Consider the following 19865-nt stretch of genomic DNA (forward strand, 5'->3'; position numbering starts at 1 on the left):
ACAAAATTTCTGTGAAATTGCCCCAATTTCATATGATTTCAACATTGTTTGCCCAAATTTAATGCAAAATTGCTTTCTCTAGGAGTGGAAACTGGACTAGCTCAAGGCCTTCAAACCACTTACATGTATCTATAGAGCTTATGCGGGACCAAAGTGGTGCACAGGTCTTTTGCTGGCCCTTTGCACAGGAACGAATTGCACACCCTTGGAATGTTAGGAAACATTAAAAAGAGGCTCTTGATTGAAAACTCACATCTGTGAATTTTGAGAAAGCTGAAGAAAAAAGAAAATGGTGCCAGAGAACGTACTGGATTAAGCACAGGGCTGGAACTAGAAGGTCCTGAGCTCTATTTAAAGGTCTTATGTTGGATTCTGCTCTCAGATACATCAAATAAATCCAAGTAACTGGGCCCACCTCCATCCATCTACCTATCTGTCCAGAGGTTTTATACTGCTACCCATCATCATAGTTTTGCAACGTTTACTAAAGATGGCCAGACTCTGGATTTGCCTGAGCAGCTCTGGAAGAGAGTCCCATAGCTGATCCCCTCCACTAGGAATGCTTGTCCTCAGCTCTCATATCTTCGTCCCGGGATCTGCATTGGAGCACAGTTTCTATATCTACTAGTAGAACCCAACAAACCAATGCAGCATTCCATGATGACACATATGAAGCTACCTGTTCTTTTCCTTTGGAAATGTAAAACTGGTTTTCTCAGAATATAGGAAAGACTTGCAGAGAGAGAGAGAGAGAGAGAGAGACACACACACACAGACAGACAGACAGACACCTATTTGTCTAGGTCCTTATATGACCCTCACTGCTGCAGTATCTGAGGGTCCCTTGAACTTACTCTCTATCACCATGAAGTAATATTTTATACAAATGCTTGTCATGTGAATCAGGACAAAGGGGAGAGGGCAAACAATTGTACAAAAGCATCACATTTCAAGAACAGCCCTTTCACAGGAACACACGAACATATTTAAGGACTCAAAGCTTCTCTGCTTATACATTTTATCTTTCTTGAATATTTCCTCCCAGTTCTGCATGCCCAGCTTAGCCTTAGTAGCCACAGCCTAGAATAGGAGTTAAGCCACAAACTTCCCCATCTGATAACGTTCAAGAAATATCTAGCAAGAAGCCATCAATTTAAAGCCAGGGCTTGGAATAGCTTAAGCCATCTCACAGCAAAAGAGATCATCCCAACCAAAGTAAGGGTTGGATAATCCCCATGTCCACAAACAAAACATCAGCTTCTGTGGTCAGCACAGAGCAGTCAGTAGGCTCCATTTTAACTAACAGGAGGTGCTGTGCACACAGCTAAGGGATTATGACGACCTTGTTATCAATCAGTGTTCTGAATCTTTAAACCTCCAAGGACTGCTGTGTTGACATATGAAGGCAGCACCCCTTTGCTCTCTTGGAAAGAAAATAGGGAGAAATTATTAGACTGTGGTACAGTTTTCCAAGGGAACAGGCAGGGATCCTATCAAGTGAATTACTGAAACTTGGACTGGCCAAAGCCCTGAAAATTTTTCTACAGAGAACAATTAATTGGCTAGGAATAATCCAGAGGATCTACAGACATTTTCTATCTTTAATATCTATGGACCCAATTCCGCCACCCTTCCGCAGCTGAGTAGTGATTTACCCCACAAATGGACCCATTGATTCCAAGAGGATACTCACATAGTAAGGTACCAGTCAACATGAGCACACATGGCAGAATCCACCCCTATGATCCATGGGATTATTTATCATACAGGATTTGATTCAGATGTTTGAGTTTCATTATTTAAATACCAAAGGGCCTAATCCTGTCCTCTTAATATCCCTGAAGCCTCACTGAACACAAGGGGCCAAACCCTGGTTGTATACTTAAACCAGGGATGAATTTAGTCCAGTGAAGCTGCAAGGGTATAAGTAAGGGCAGAATTCAGCCTAAACCTAAAGATTCTTATTCATAAAGGTACTAATTTACCTAACTGACCATTATGGCCAATTAATCAAATCTGTACTTGCCTCGTTCACTGCATTAAATAAATCCATAGTGTAGCATGGGTATGTTGTGTAATATCAGACTAAAAACAATTCCAGCCACGTCACTGTATCTAATTCAAATGCTAGACTATTCTATGGTACCTGATCAAACCTTCACAAAAGCAATGTCCAGATGAACCTATCACAAAAAATACTTATCAGGGAAAATACTTTGAGTCCAGTATTTCCCAAAACTTTTTGGAGAAGAGCCCACCTTCGGGAAAATGAAACCAACTGCACACCTCTGCAACACAACCATGTGTTGTTAAACCACTAGTTGTTAAACATATACATCTTCTGCACCCCATCCTCTACCCCTGGATAATCCTTTTGCACATACAGGGGCTCACCCCACACCTTGGAAAATTTTGCGATGGATCTTCATAATACGATCCTTCCTTGCCTTTCTTATAGCAAAATAGTTAATGTTGACATTTAAAATTTCACCCTTACCATCTGAGCTAGTGCCCGCTGAAATGAATGGACACTTCATATTTCAGGGCTATTGTTGCAGGCTCTCTCCAAACTCTGACACCCATTGCTACTTTGGTTACATTCAGATCATGTTTTGAAGCTTATCTAGAGACTAGCTTTTTTCCTTCTAAAAGAAAAGTCCTTCTCAGCCATTCATTGTGTGTATGAAATGATGCAGGATACATGCCTTACTGTTTACTTTTTTCACTGTGAATGAATACTCTCAGTTGTACGGTCCTGCAGTGCACATATTTCCTCAGTACACAGCTCTCTAAACTGGCATTCAGTGACTGGAGTGGAGAGGAAGGTTTCTCTCTAGTACAGCCTGACAAAATCTTCTTCATTTTTCTTTCACAGAAAAGATTTTTTTTCTCCTCCTTCTCCCGCAGTGGCAGAGGAAGTGACTGGATCAGGCGCTAGGATTGCCAGTGGCACTGCAGAATTGCCTCCTCAGTGGGAAACTGAATAATACGGACACAGCAGGCTGGGAAGTAAAGGCTGTCGAGAACTGCACTGAGTCTTTTGAGAAAGTCTAATTCCCCGTGAGAGACGCTGTTTATTCTTTTTATTGCTACGCTGTTGACTTTATTTGAAACCCCCTGAAGCAATGAGATCTCTTAGTTGGATACATGCAGTATATCAAGCTGAAGTGAAGGCACCTGCAACCCAGAGAGGGCTACTTTTGAGTTACAGAAAACGCTACGTGTGATGGCGCTCTTAAAGCTGCACTTTGCATACAGCACCCACGACCAGTCGTTCCTTGTTCTGTCTGCCCTCAGGACGTCTGACATTTGACAGAGCGCACGAGACACAGGCCAGCAAGCTAAGTGGGGTGCTGGGACACAGAGGAACTGAAAGGCCTTTTATAAGGGAAATAAAATGCTGATGCCAAGTGTCACTTTCTTCAAGTGAAAAAAACAGGAGAGAAGAAAAACCATGTTGGATCCAGTTCTGAGCTCAGCTTCACTGGTGTAAATCCGAGTAATTCTTGATATACCCCAGGTAACTGAGATCAGAACCTGGACCGCTATGATTTGCATCTCTTCCTTTTCCCATCATTTGTATGTTTATGACTCAACCAGAAGCAGCGATTTATTTGTGAAATTCCTGGGAAGACAGGAAAGCCAGGAAGATCTCTTGAAGCTATAGGCAGAGGTACAACTGGGTGTCACAGTATTTGGAAAGAACAGTCCCAACCACAGAAAAATAGAGGGATTAGGGGACAAATATGCTCTCTGATAGAGCCTCAGCTTGTCCAAATGGGGGCCTCTCCATTAAAGTCAATAGAGTCAGAATGATTAAACCAGCTGAGGATCTGCCATCTGGGAGATAATATCCCCATATAAACATGGGGGAAATGAAGCCCAGTGAGATAAAGAGACCTGGCTTCTGATTTTGTAGGCACAGTTATGCCCAGGCAGTTAATTGTGGGTGGAAATTATGGCAATTTTGGCTGTAAATGCTTACCCTGGGTGCCTAAATAATAATGGGCTGATTTTCGAGGAATTGAGCATTGGTATCTCCTGGTGACTTCAGCACCTCTGAACCTCAGGCCCGTGTTTATTTAGGAGCCTATATGTGGATTTAGGCACCTACCCTATGCTTATACATTTGTGGCCTACATATTTAACTTCCTGATTCAGGGCACCATTTTGTAGTTAGCCTATGCTACCACTGGTGCATGCAATTATTAGGGGTGCAATGTTTCGGCCTTGCAAAATGAAAGGCCATGTTGCACAATCGAGCTCTGAGTGACTTGTTCAAAGTCACAGAATGAATCAGTTACAAATCTGAGAATAAAACCCAGGAGTCCTAACACTATCCATCTGCCACTCTAGCCACTAGACTTTAGTCCCTCGTTAAGGAGGGAGACCACTATTCTAACTTCTCCAATGACAGGCTTGAGACTCAGCAATAGCTCCTCGTCCTACACCTTCCACACGCTGCTTTTAAACTCTTGCCATAGCAGAGGAAAGAAACTATTTTCCTGTTCCTGCACCCCAGCTAGAGGGTCTTTTATTTTTTTTTTGAGCTTGTACTCTCTTGACATATTTGCAACACCAAACATTTTGCTTTGATGGAAACAAATCGCTTTGCTTGAGGACTTTTAGCACTATAACTTTGACTGGCATCTCTGTTTCCCTGCTTGACTGGGCATTATTTGACCGTGTGACAAATGGCAATGCCATCAGCGAAGTTTTCTCGTGCCCATACAACTCGGCAATAGAGTGCAACATTAAACTGCCTGATATACTCATTTTTCTGAATGGCTGGTTGTTAAGAATACTGCCCCTTTACCTATCTATGTAGCTGTCTGTCTTTGATATGACACACACACCCATCACTTTAATATCTAGATGCAGTTTCAGCAGGATACAGAGGCGATTCAGCAAGGACATATGCACTTGTATTTCCACATATTACCACCTACTAAGTCCTATGACATATTTCATATGACTACCTCAAAATGCTTTACAAATACCTCCCACAAACCCCAGGAAAGGTGCATCGATAGTGTTATCCACGTTTTACCATCAGAAGTTAATCCAGATCATGCCATGAATCAGTAACAGAACCAAAAAAAGAACCCAGGAGTCCTAAAATACATCCATGCTTCTTTTGAGGAATTTGCACAAGGACACTCTTTAAATGAAAAAGTCTAACAACATGCCTTTCTCTATGTTGTAAATCCTTACCCCCATCAGGAAGGATGGAGCAAAGCCCACTTGAGGCAAAACAAAGGACAGTCATGTGTGCTAATTCATGACTACTCTGATCAAGTTTTAACTTCCTCATTACAATCCAATGCCCTGAAAGAACTCCACTTCCTCCAAGCAGCTGAGACCCTGTATTTCACCAAAATGGAGGCAACTCTTTAGCAGACATAGTTGTGATTCTGCTTTGGCGCTGATAACATGAGAAATGTAAAAGCTGGGCCTAATAGATGACATTTACCCAGCCAGGATTTTTTTTTTAAATGCTGCTAAATTTCAGTTCCAGTGATCTGATGGTTCAGACACGCATACAAGTCATAAAACTCTAAATGGCAATTTGTGCTGGATATGAACTGCCTGTAGGAGCCCTTCTATAACCCCTATTATGTTCTAGAGAGAAAACCCTTTACATCATTAATCATCACTCTTGGTGATGCTGGGTGGAGCAGCTGGAAGTATAATCATAACTGCAATACATCAAGCCGAAGCCCTTTCAAGAATGTCAGTCTCCTCTTAGGCCCTTTGCTCAGATTTAATTCTCACCTGAATATGGTATTCTTCCTCTCTTCAGGCAAAACTCACCCCTGCAGAGAGGCCAGGCCTAAAGGCCATGCACCACTCAGACTCCAGGTATGCCCTTCAAATTAGGATGCATAGGCTTTGTGCTGGCTCTCTGCACCGGGTGAATTTCACTTTTCTTATACAACGCAGTTGTGCAGCACAGCCCCATGCTGTTAAATAACAGCTGAGCTCCACCCCATAAGTGGCTACATTGAAGTGGTGGATGAACTGATTCGTGTGTGTGTACTTTACCAACTATAGATTGAAATGATGATAGAAATCCAGATCTGTAACTGTTACAATAACATTCCATCTAAAACACACAGCACCAAGTTTTTTCTTATACCAGTTACACACATGGGGTGTGGTACAGTGAATGGGATCCCTTTATTCTGGGGTGTACTGAAATCTCCCCTCCAGTGCTCCTGTGAAACACACTGGATTTGTATAAAAGCCTGTTCAAATAAACTGCTCTTCTCCTGGGGGATTTGAAATTAGGACACCCATGAACGGCTCGTGCATCCTTAACAATACTTTGTTTTCTTTGGCAATCAGAATATATAATTAGGCACATATAGTTGTACAGAGTCAAAGATGCTTTAGTTAAAGTCCCCTGAAGGGATTCCTGGAGTGAGGAAGAAAAGCCATCTGCTGACTCCAACGGAAGTGTCAGCAACGAAATAAACTTGGGAGGAACAACATAAAAACAGCTAGAGCTAAAACTGGAATTCAGCAACTCTCCAGGAAAACAAAAGTCACTCTCATTAAAAAAAATTAAAAAAAACTACAGAAACCCAAAGGGCAAATCAGTAAGGCAGCTTCATATCCTTCTGTTCGTACACTTCCACTGGCAAGGGATTATTGTTTGTTTTTAATATGAATAAACACAACCAAAATGAAAAAGAGCCTCAAAAATTGTACCCAATAACATTTCTATCAAACTAAAAACTTGAAATTCCTGTGAGTCTTACCTCAAACCTCCCTTTAAATTACTAACTAGACCAATAAATATGATCTGTAAATTCATTAAAAGAAATTAACACTCCCATGGTTTTTTAAATAATGCATTTTAGTGACATTTAAACCAGGACAAATACTCAGCACACAGATAGATCCGTGTTATTTATATAACCATTGCTGCAACTGAAGCAAGTTAAAACTGACTAGCAGGAGGAAATTCCTTATAGTAAGAACTATGAAGCTGTGATATTACCTCCCAAAGGAAGTGATGGAAATCCCATTTCTTGAATCACTTAAAAGTACACAGCATGAAACAAAAGGAAATACATAAGATCTGATCCTGCAGTTACTACTGGGCTTGCATCCATGAGTAATGACTGCAATGGGGCTATTCACAACTGTAAGCACTAGTATTTCAATTCAGGAAAGCATGAGACTTAAGCACATACTCAAGTGCTTTTGTCAATTGGGATCTGGGCTCAGTCATAGGTGTTTGCAGGATCAGGCCTATAACGGGGAACAATGCTAAATTGATAGAGCAGGGACACCCAGCCCAAACCTGCTCTCACTGAAATCAGTGGAAACTGCTATGGATTTAGTGAGGACAATTAGGTTTTTCAATGTCTAACTTCCATAATAAAAAGAAAAGGAGTACTTGTGGCACCTTAGAGACTAACCAATTTATTTGAGCATGAGCTTTCGTGAGCTACAGCTCACTTCATCGGATGCATACAGTTTCCATGGTATGCATCCAATGAAGTGAGCTGTACCTCACGAAAGCTCATGCTCAAATAAATTGGTTAGTCTCTAAGGTGCCACAAGTACTCCTTTTCTTTTTGCGAAGACAGACTAACACGGCTGCTACTCTGAAACCTTCCATAATAAAGAACCATTTGAGATTCCTAATTTTCAAGAGGTTTCTCTTTCATCCATTTTAAATACAGATTCTTAGGCAGGCCAGACGAGACCACTAAAACCATCTCACTATCAGTCCAGATACTCATATCTGTTTTAAATAAAAGTGTGCCCAGTTGTATGCTAAAACATTTTATAAAACACTCAACCATCTCATGTTACTGCATTGGCGTGAAATTCACCCCACCTCAAAAGGACCACATAAGACCCTATCCATCACTTAAGCTCCTTATTAAAGAGTTTATGTGATGCACAGTACCTTTTCCAGGCCCTCTTGCACTGGGGTGAATCCACTCTAACTGTTTATGCCCTTGTAAACCTTCACATACAGGGGGTGATAGTGTATTCTAGCCATTTCATACAAGGCTACTACCACAGGCTACAGGAAGATGCCAATCCAGACACAAATATTTCTCTGGAAATTTCTACTGAAGCCATAACCGTGGCACACTGAAGCCAAAATCTTGTGATTCTTGTGTGATGACGTAAAAGATGCCGTAAGTGTTAAAATAATATGTACTTGGTAGATTTATCTTAGAGATAGCCCTGGACCACTAAGTTTAGACCTGGCTCCAAATCCAAACGTCTCCATTTGGGGTGTTTGCATCTTGGAGGACTGACTCATTTCCTGCTCTAATTTATATGTATTGATAAAAGAAAAGGAGTACTTGTGGCACCTTAGAGACTAACCAATTTATTTGAGCATGAGCTTTCGTGAGCCACAGCTCACTTCATCACGAAAGCTCATGCTCAAATAAATTGGTTAGTCTCTAAGGTGCCACAAGTACTCCTTTTCATTTTGCGAATACAGACTAACACGGCTGTTCCTCTGAAACCTATGTATTGATAGTTACCAATAACAACAACAAAAAAAATCTATATTTTGTCAACTGTTGAGGAGGGAGGTTTAAATGTTGACTAAAAATGAATCAATGACTTTGCTTTCATGTGGCCTCCGTGAAATGTATTAAAGGCCAACTCCCATATGATGACTACTGCGCTTCTGTCACTTGTATAATGTGGGGGGGGAGCGCTGAGAAAAAACACCAAAAAAACTGTAATGTTTGCAAAAGACCCACAGGTTAGCCAGAGTTCAAAATGCCAACCAACTCCCCTTTATTACCACAGCGCACACCAGGGTGAGCAACAGGATCAGTGTCTAGTACTCGGCTGCTTACTTGCCAACAGGAAGAGGGGCGGATGCATTCGGAGAGAAGGATCACTTACATCAATGAGGTCAGAGACGTCGTGGATGTAGTATTTACTGACGGCTGCATTTGTGGCTGCCAGGTTCAGCAGATAATCGTTCCTGGCTTTAGTGCACTTCAGCTTGTTTTCAGAATATTTGGCTTGCCTCTGAAAAAGCAAAATAGAATGTAAAGAGACAAATAAGTTATCCAGGAGGTTCACATTTCCTCTTGCTACAAGTCCTCCATAGTGCACTGCTGTGCTGGTGTCACGTAGTAACACCCTCTTGGTAGGATGCAGCATATACCTTTACCAGTACAACAAGTGAATCCATCTGAACGTACCTGATGCATTCAACAGCACAGCAAGTGCATTCAAGTTGAATGTACAGAATGCATTCAGAGCACAATTATCTTATCTGCACATGCATGGAAGATTTGGCATCAGTCAAGATTAGAGGGCCAAATTCTACTCACAGTTACACTGATGTATATCTGGAATTACTCCAGATTTATACAGTTGCATCTGGCTGTGGAATCTGGACCAAAGGCTCAAGCTGCAAAATTCAGAAGGGGATCCAGAATTCAAACCCCTACAAGTTCAGGGCATTTATTCAGGGTGGTCTCCAATCAAGAAGTTAAACAAGAGTGCCTGATCCTTGCAAGGGGCTTTCTGCTATCTCATATTCCAGTGCAACATACACAGCTGGGTAAACACACATCTAACTAACAGTTTCCTGGCCAGGGAGGCTACTTTTCATTTTCACAAAAAAAGAAAATCAGAAAAAATGCCCGAATGACAATATCTGGAGTTTCTGTGAATCTGCAGAATGCAAGGTTTTTGGCAGCCTGGAGAAGAAAGAGGTAATGGGTTTTGCCAGCACTAGGGCTGCATTTTTTCTTCAGAGCCCCATCAGAACGCTGCCCCATTAGCTCACAGATCAGTGAAAAGAATATCCAAGCCTCTTCCTTCAAGTCTCTGATCTAATGAATCATGGAATATATACTGTTCATTGTTACAAGAACAGATTTGGGAGATGAAAAACGAAGCAGTGAAATACAGTCTGCAAGCTGACCACAACCCTCCCCTCCACGGTGTCCTCTCTGTCTACTTGACAGAGCATTACCGTGGCAGACTAGATTTACTGCTAGGCTCCCTCCCTCAGCAGTCGACAAAGTCTCTCAGGTCCTAGATTTTGTGTGATTAAAATCAGTCGGACCCACTGGCCACAGTCTGAGTAGCTCCTGTATAAGCATTTCATTTGCTCTAGTTTGTGCTGGCTGCCTCAGCCTTTTTTGTTGTGTTTGGTTTTCAAAGCCATTGCTTTTGGGAGGCCCTTTCAACTGCCCTTTTCAACTCCCCCTCCATGCTGAGGCACTGTGCAATATTTAATGGTTGGCCCCATCAGTCCCTAGCCACGTATTTTATCCTCTCTGTGGATGTGTGCTGCACGTTGTTCCCCAGGCCCCGTTTTCTGCTCAAAGGTCGCAGCCTGACTTTGAATCAAACCCTTGCTGCCTACTGACTTTGGCACATCTCCATTACTAACAACCAATAAAGAGACTTTTTATAGCATCCCCAGACTGCTCTTTGTCGAACTATGCACGAGCATCGAACTAGCAGGAGACTTCCTCCCGGATCCCTTCAAAGGCTGCAGAAAGGGTTGTAGGAGAGTGATGAATGCTGGAGCCGAAACCTTTGCCACAGAGAGATTTTTGTCTGCACATCTAGCCCAGTACACATGTAGCTGGCATCCACTACTGCACCCATCAGCAGCCAAGCTGTCAGCCATGCGGGAGGCTCATTATTCCTCCCACCCACCTTCTCCTTCATCTTCTCAATCTTCTTGACGGAGCTCCGGCGCTGAGGCCTGTCCTCGTGCCTCAGCAGGTTCACGCTGATGTCCCCAGACTTGTTGAACTGCTTTTCCTCCTGCTTCTCTGCTTCCTTCAGCTTGCTCTCAGCGCTGATGCTTTCCGCGTGGTACATGTGGTAGGTTTTCATCACCTGAAGAGACAGAAGGTAATGAGTCTCCCACACTTACAGCGTCCGTGCTTGTGCACAGTGCAGGCTGGAGAGCCCTAGAGACCATGGGCCGGATTCTCAGGTATGCTAAGACTGTTTGATGCCACCTCTTAAAGGGGGCTGGGGTCAGCCACTGAGACTAACCCTTAAACAGAACATCTCCACAGCCAGGACAGAGCTGGTGTAACTCTACATCATCCATGTCCCTATCCCCCAGTGTTAGACCATGGCCAGAGTGCACTGCACCGCAGCTTCTCTGCTATTCAGAGCCACAGGGAAACAGGACATAGCTTACAGCAGCTCTGAGCTGGGGCCAGACAGGCCCTTGCATGGCTCCAGGATACGGGGTGCGCAAAGGTAGCTTGATACTATCTCGGCCCCAACCCTCCTCTTCCCAAGTCCAGGAACTGAGTAACTGAGAACCAGGCTCAAATTCTCTAGCCATAGAAACAGGTGCAGCTTGGGCAGAGGCAAGCTCAACCCTCCACCACCCTGCCGATGTGCCTCATCTTTAACTTGGAGGGGTGCTGCTTCAGAGTGAAACAGAGTTTGATCTCCAGTGCCCATTCCAATTAGTGCCTTATCTGGCGTCAAATGCAATGGTGGATTTGACAACATGGACACCCATCCCACTAGGAACTAGAGCAGCTTGAGTTGTGTGGTGTTTGTGTGTCCCGAGGAAAACATCTACAGATGCTTCACTTCGACAATCACATTTAAAAAAATAAAAGATCAGAGGGCACAGTGTGATCGTTTTAATAGTCTTGGCAAGAAAAACCCATCTGCTCCTCTCTCTTTACGCCTTCAGTCGCATTGTCCCCTTTCATCAGCTCGCTCCAGGACTCAGACGTTTTATTTCACATTGCCTTGATGAGGCCAGAGATGCTGGATTGGTCTCTGCAGAGCAGAATTACATGTTAATGGTCTGGATGCTGCTGTCAATGGGGCTGTGAAATACGGCTAATCATGAAGGGCCAGATTCTGGCTTTTATGCCACTGCCCTGCATAGGGCGCAGTGTGGAACTACACGGCCTCAGGAGCAGCGCTGGGGAAGATTGTGCCTCACGCCAGCACAATCTCTTCCTTTACATGTGGGTGTGCGCTTTACACCAGCCTTTACGTTGCTCCCCTTGGGGTAGTGCTATGGCTCTATCCCCTTTCTCCTCACCTGGTTTTGGGTGAGCGGCTCCCTAGGTGGAACAGAAGCAAGGAGCCCCTGCCGGCCTCCCCCAGCGCAGGGGAGGCAGACGGACAGACAAACAGACCCATGCTGATGCCACTTTCTAAAGGTTTAAGGATGTTTCTAAAGTCCTCCTCAAAGGGTGTTATTCAGAACTAATCTGACCTCTCAGGGACCCGTACACGGATGACGACATTTACCACAGAGAGCAAGCAGCTAACAGAACACTAATTACAAAGACCAAACTCACTCTGCCATGCTGATGGCTTTGAGAAGTAAGGTTTTAAAATGGGACTTAAAGCAGCTCTGAGCACCTCCTAACACAAGGATGAGAGCAGGCCACAGCCCCCAGGTGCAAAGGCAAAGACCCTGACACCTCTCCCTTTCTGCACCTCAAGCCCAATTCTGTAACGGCACCAAACCCTCCAAACTGAAGACATGCCAGCAAAGCTCTCTGCCTATGAAGCACCAACATTACAGTATGATCTTGGCATTAAAATATAGGATGCAACCAAAATAGCAGAGAAGGGAATGCCAAGAGCTCAATTCTGGCACATCCCATTGGCTCCAGTGGAACCTGGGGTATGTCTACACTGCATCTGGGAGCCAGCCTCCAGCCTGGGTCCACAGACTTGTGCTAATGGGGCTCATGCTAGTTCACTAAAAATAGCAATGTCAGGCCCAGCCCCACCCCAACCCCGGCTTGAGACCCTGAGCTCCAGTCTGAGCTGCAATGTCTACACTACTATTTTTTGTGCGCTAACGCAAGTCTCTGGACCCAGGCTGGCAGGCTCACTCCCAGATGCAGTGTAGACATAACTGGAGGGGCTCAGCTGCTCTCAGAAAAGCATTCAGCTCCTAACAGGATCACATATGACATGGGGAGACATTCCCACCATTAACACGAATTAAGCTTCCCCTTGACTCGGCATCTTCACACCCACAGTTGGTAGACAGCCAGAGGACACCAGTCTGCAATGGCTATCGGCACATGTAAGTCTAAAAGTAAGGGGGACCTCTAGTAAATCAGGTGCACTGGTGAGAGGCTGAATCGGAAGGAACGGAGGTGACAAGGGGATGGATTTATGAGGAGTTTGTGAACTGCCACTGGAAAATCATTCTATGTTAAATTCTACGGGCTGGTTAAAAGAAACTTTTCCTGCAAGGTAAGGAACCAGCAAGGGGATCTGTAACACGAATACAAGGATTGCGTTTTTGCAGGACAGCTCTTTTTTTCTCTGAATCTGTAAGCACATACCTAGCAGAGCTGGCTGCCTCTCAGCCATCCCCTCATGACCAGGCGTGGTCCTCACTTCACAGCCACATTCACCGCTGTCCCACTCAGTCCCTGCATTCTCTCCCTTTCCCCCTATTAAGCTTTCCATAAATCAGTTGGACTCAAGGTTTGAAATCCTAGCCCCACTGAAGTCAATGGCAAGACTATCATGGACTCCAATGAGGTCTGGATGTTGCCAAGGATATCTACCTCAAAGGAAATTTTATTCATGGCAAAGACGCTGACCACAATTTTTACTAGTGATTTGGGGTGCGGATTTTGGGCATAGAAGGCCTGGTTTTCAGAAAATCAGGTCCCTTTAAAAGGCATCTCTCAAATTGGGCACCTAAAATCTCTAGGCACTTTGAAATCTTGATCTTTGATCCCACACTAATTTCTGCTTTTTGATGGTGTCCCCCTTTCTGGGCATTTATCCCAGTGTTTCCCTGAAGTTCTTGTCAGGCTGAGCAGTACGTTAGCTCTCCGTGCCTTTAATCAGCCCAAGCGAACACAGGGCCAGATCCTCAGCTGGTGTAAATTAGCACCACTGACATCAACAGCACTGCGCCGATTTACTCCAATTTAGGAAATGGCCCACACTGCTCAAGTTGATCTACTAAATTTTTTGTGCTAAGCATTTTTTTTTAGCATCCTTTGAACAAGGAAGTAGAGCGAGAGGGAAGCCCTAGGCAGGAGAAAACGACAGAATGTAACCCGCCAGCCCTTGTCTGTGATTACAGAGCCCTTTATAATTGTCTGACTCGGGGATGGGGATGGAAAGAGGAATCGTTGGGGGATACTGAACTACAGCCTGATATTCCTGCAGATTAGCACAGACCGTTTGTCCCCGCCCCATCCCTTCACCCTTTAGGCAATGTTAAAGAAAATAAACTTACAAGGACTTTCTTTCTGAGCCATTGATTTTCCAGAGAGCAATAACCCTGTATCCCTGGCTAAAAATGGAATGGAGGGACAGCTTTGGCCTAAAGCACACCTTGTTATATAACTGGCTCTTCAGATGGCTGCTGGAATCCAAACCAAACCCTAAAGGGACATGTGCTAGATTTGATCTTTCTGGCCTTTGAGATCTTCCACGGCTTTGGGCTTTGCTTTTGACCCTGTCAACCAGCACACGTCTGTGAGACTGCAGAGTAAACATGGCACTTGCTTTTCATCGGCAATGTACTGTTCTAGCTTCCTAACTGCACAACAGGGCACATTTTACTGCTCCATAATGCACTAGAAACTAAATGGAGGCTATAGATCAGGGCAGGTGGATCGCCAAAGAATGGGCCTCCCGTCCCATGCAACATGGCTGAAGTTTCTCTAGGGTTTGCTCCAGGAGGCTCAGGCTCTGGAGGTGTGGAGGGGTAGGGTGGTGACAACTACCCCATGGCATTGACTCCATCTCACTCCACCCCACCCCACAAGAACTCTGTGAGGATCCTTACAGCAACCTAGTGATGGCCTCTTACCTTACACTTGTTCCCCCACAGCAATATGCAACATCCCACCCCTACCAATGGGAACTTGGGGCAACAATACTTGCCATTACCATGGGGATCAGTGGAGGCAAGCCAGGAGGTAATACAACAATATAACCATATAGCTAGGGCCCTACCAAATTCACAGTCCATTTTGGTCAATTTCACAGCCAGAGGATTTTAAAAATCATAAATGTCATGATTTCTGCTATTTAAATTTGAAATTTCATGGTGTTGTAATTGCAGGGATCCGGACCCAAATAGGAGTTGTGGGGGGAGGGGTCACAAAGTTATTGCGTGGGGGGGGTGTTGTGGTACTGCTCCCGTTACTTCTGCGCTGCTGCTGGCAGCGGTGTTGCCTTCAGAGCTGGGCAGCTGGAGAGCGGTGGGGAGACCAGATTTCACAGTGCATGATGCATTTTTCATGGCCGTGGATTTAGTAGGGCCCTACTTATAGCCTTTCCTTCCCATTGCAGCCCTGCCAGATAGAACAATCAGGTTCCACGAGTCTATGCTCTCAGAATCTTCTTGCCCCATAGGCAGCAATAAACCACGTAAGTGGCAATTTGGCCCAACGTAATTATCACAAACAAAAATCAATCTGCTTTCATGCTCTCATGAACATTTCCACTGTTCTCCATAATGGCTATAGACACCTCTTTAAATGAGCCTTTTCTCCAAACCAGAGCCCCTTTTATATTCCCTGTCCAAGATAACACCAACTCTTTGCAATACAAATCTATAATGTCAAAGGATAACAATCTTTCACATGGACAGAAAGTACCTGGTGAGGGGTAGGGGGGAAGACAGGAACAAGAGACAAGTCAAGTAATAATCAATACCTGCTGGCAAACAGATCCTCCTGACTCAATTAAAAGCAAATATAGTTCAACCAAAATGATGTCCTCTGAACTGAGTTTTAACATGGGCAAAAGGTTCCTTTTAAATGTCAGCTGAGTTGTCAGCAGAGGCATAAAAATGTTTCCTATGTTTTGGCGGAAAGGATGGCCCTGGGATTCAGCCACAGGCCTTGGAGTCAGGAGAACTCCCACTGTTAGTAAGGTAAGCATTTCACCTCTGCACTCCATTCCTAGCTCTGTCACTGACTCGCTGCGTGACCTTGGGAAAGTCTCAGCTTCCCTGCAACAAACCCACTACTTGAGTCAGGTACGCTGCTGACTGTGAGCTCTGCCAGAGTTTTGAACAAAGCTAGGCTAAGTAACATTTTTGGATGGAAGCTACAAGAAACCATTGTTGCTGGGTGGGGTGGGGGTAGGGGGGTGCATATCAGTGAATTGCAAGGCGTGTGCTTCCACAGAAAGCAAAAGCAGAATAAAAAGGAAGTTTGCACAAGACCCTGTGAAGAAAAAACACAGCATTTTCCACAGCTGTGGCTGTCAAAAAGAACCTACTGTTTTGCTTGGAAGAGGTTCGGCTGAAACATAAGATCTTTTTCCCAGCCAAGCATAAACATTGCCTCTAAATGAGCTTCAAATGCCTTATCAAAGTCCCCCAGAAACATGCTGTCTCTGATTTATAATTTAAGAAGAATGGAAAGAAGAGTGAGTGGAGGTTTGAGTCCCATTTCTGCCCTGTCCTGTGTTATGTCACAAAGTCCATAACTTTCCACATGTGTTTGCAGCTGCAGTTTCCCTAAAGAAAATCACAGAAGACAAACCAGACCGACACTTCCTATGCTACATACACCAATGGGGAAGAAAGACTTGCTGGGTTTTCATACAATCCCTCCTCTGCTACCCTGCCCCAACCCCGCTTCTTTTTGTTGAAAACACAGAGGAAAAGATGAATGGAATGGCTGCACTTTGGGCAATATTTGGCTATCACAAGAGAGGGCTCCCTGGCATTTCCAGAGACCCAAACATACACAACTGCACTGTGCTAGTGTAACAAGAAGGTCTGACAGTGAAACCCTGGCCCAGTCGGTATTTTAAATACAACCAGGTTTTTGTCCCCAGGTTGTGAGGTGTTCGTTGGACCTGGACACTGCTATGCCCAAACAGTAACTTTCAGCACGACTATTTGTCAGCTGTGTTTGAGCTTCTGTACCTACCATGGTGTTCAGGCATGGGCCTGATCCAAAGACCGCTGTGGTCAGCTAGCGTCTATTGACTTGAATGGGCTTTAGTTCAGGCCTCACATTTGTTGTGCAAGAAAGACTGATTTAAAAAGGAAAATACCTTATTACAGAGCATTATAGAACATAACCTACTCCCACTGCAGCCTAGTCACTCTACACCCTTTTCACGGTCATGTTTGCTCATTATCATAATTATTTTGCTTAAAAGTCTTCCTTCCCCACCATGTTTTACTCCCACTTGAGCCTGATGCGCATACAGGATTGGAGGATAATAGGGGCTACAGGACTGGAACTTCACTGCAGGATAGGCTCTGCTTATTCCGATTTGCAGAGCATCTCCCACTCATAAGCAGCAAGAATACAAATAATTGCTGGGAGAGTAGAGCACAGCGCTTTTCAACTGACTGTTCCTTGTCCAATTTGCACCTCCTCTAATTAGCTCTAAGACAGCACAAAAGAATCATTTTATATCATTGATTCTTTCCAAACGGATGAAGTTTGTGTCAGTGACACCATTGCCTTGGAAAGTTTGCTGTACAGACGACAGCCCTCATTATCTCTCATCTGATGCCACTTAATACTCTAGGAATGAACTGGTCTTTAAAATTCCCAGGCTGAAAGGAACAACTATTTATTTTAAGTATTCTCTTAATTCTGGAGGATGTCTACCTATAGCAATCTACTCTCCAATCTGCAATCCTCTCACGCCTTCTGGACAGCACTTGGAACAAAGTCATGTTGTCCCTGTCTTAAGCTATTGGGTCATAAAGAAAAGCAGTGTCCCTGGGATCTTTTTGCAAATAAGTTAATTAGCTACAATGGAAGGAGGAAAAAAATATGTTGTAATGTTCATTAGTTATTTAACACCACAAGTTGCGTTTTGCAATATTAATATCACGTTCTGAATAAAGGCCACAGTCAAAATTACTAGTCATAAATGGTGCTGCTTGCTGCCTTTAGCTAGAGCGCTTTAGGCTTTTAAATAGTTCCTCATTAAGGCTCCGATTCAGCAAAGCACTTAAACATATGCTAAGCACTTCGCTGAACAAAGACGGAGTTAAGCATGGGCTTAAGTGCTCTGCTGAATGAGGGCCAAAGGCCAAAATCCAGCTCCCAGTGGAGTCAATAACACAACTGTTACTGAGGTCAAAGGTGCAGCATCAGGCCCAAGAAGGGGACATACCTCTAATCTAGGCTGGAATTTATCTCTGTCCCACTCTGAGCTGGTGTTATTACCCTATTGTTATTTTAAGAACATATGAACTGCCTGCTGGATTAGGCCAAAAAAGGCCAAGCAGGTCAGGGTCCTGTCTGACGACAGCCAAAGCCGAATGCTACAGAGGAAGGGATAATCACCTGCATTGCACATAACTCCAGGAGGAAATTTCCTGACTGCAAATGGCAACCAGCTTTGCTCTGAAGTACAAGGGCTGATGGCTCTTATAATTTTCCCCCTAATTTAATATAGCTCTAGATGTTATTCTAATTCATATCAAGTATGCAATCATTTTTTAAAATTAAATTTTTTCAATAATATCTTGCAGCAGTGAATTCCCCAAGTTAATTATACATCATAGTGCTTTGACAATTTTCAGTATGCCGCCTCTAACTGGGTGCTCGTTTGTGTAGTATGTGAAACAAACATTGTCACATGCAAAACAAGTAATTACACTGCGCCTACAGAAACAGAAATAGAGCCTATTAGCTCTATTAAACAAATTGAAACTTCACTTTGAAGCTATTTATGTTGACCCAAATTTTGGCTGACGTTTCCTTAAACATGAATGCATACAACAAAGGGAACAAGTGGTAAGTGAAGACACCATACCTTTACTTATGAACCTTGCATCAACTTGTGCCCAAATTCTGAGGGCTTATCTACACATATATTGGAAGTAAAACAACAAAATCCATTTTAATTCCCACCGTAATTACTTTGGTGCAAGACTGTGTGTGGATACTCTTATTTCAGGATGAAATTTTGATGCAACTTAAGTCAATTTTTTTATTTTTACGGACTTACTAAAATGAATAGGGCATTCATTCCAAAATAAGGGTTTGTCTGTAGTATAGCTGGGACATGTACATTCCAGCTTGAGGAGACCTATCTTCACTAGCTCTGATCAAGCTACTGTACTAAAAACAGAATGACAGTTGTTGCGGGAAGGGCTAGCTGCCCAGAGTACAATCCCATCTGAGATCATAGGTATGTAGTCAGGGCAGCTAGCCCCTCCTAGCGCTCGGGCCACCACAGCTACACTTCTGTTTTTAGCTTGGTATCTTGGAGAGCTAGCATGGGTATGTCTTCTCAAGCTAGAATTGAGATCTTCCATCTCTAGGGTACACATACCCGGAGAGTCAATACACACAGGTTTACATCAAAATAATGAAAGGTGTGAATTCAAACAGATTTAGTTAGTTTGGCTCCAGCTTGTGGGTAGCAAAGCCCTGAGATGCAAGTTAAACAGTGCAAAAGTTTCCACATGCTCTATACAGTTCTCCTCGCACAATCCCCACCAGGGTCCTAGCCAGGGCACAAACATGCATGGGATGCTCACAACTTCCTCTTTTATCATGCATAGCTGGAAAACATGCAGGGAAGTCAGTCCACTTGATGAACATTAGTCCAGTAAAGAAGTGCAATACTGTAATGCTGATATAGCCCTACACAGCATTCAATGTGCTAGCTCAGCATGTGTGATAATGTTAACACCTAGTGGCTGGCCAACAGAGCAGATAAATGACTTACTACTGTATTACTGGTTTCAGAGGAACAGCCGTGTTAGTCTGTATTCGCAAAAAGAAAAGGAGTACTTGTGGCACCTTAGAGACTAACCAATTTATTTGAGCATGAGCTTTCGTGAGCTACAGCTCACTTCATCAGATGTTTACCGTGGAAACTGCAGCAGACTTTATATACACACAGAGAATATGAAACAATACCTC

At 43.8% G+C, this 19865-nt stretch overlaps 1 protein-coding gene across 5 annotated transcripts in view; it reads right to left on the minus strand.

Moving 5' to 3' along the window:
• Window positions 1-19865, minus strand: part of SRGAP3 (SLIT-ROBO Rho GTPase activating protein 3) — a 226838-nt gene that overhangs the window by 53365 nt on the left and 153608 nt on the right. For all 5 annotated transcript variants that reach the window (XM_048858312.2, XM_048858315.2, XM_048858313.2 and 2 more), the window contains 2 exons: window positions 10678-10863; window positions 8896-9024 (listed from right to left, as the gene is read on the minus strand). In XM_048858312.2, coding sequence (XP_048714269.1) covers window positions 8896-9024; window positions 10678-10863 — 315 coding nt within the window. The remainder of the gene's footprint in view (window positions 1-8895; window positions 9025-10677; window positions 10864-19865) is intronic.

This window comes from Caretta caretta, chromosome 7, assembly GCF_965140235.1.
Source record: "Caretta caretta isolate rCarCar2 chromosome 7, rCarCar1.hap1, whole genome shotgun sequence".
NCBI classification, from domain to species: domain Eukaryota; kingdom Metazoa; phylum Chordata; order Testudines; family Cheloniidae; genus Caretta; species Caretta caretta.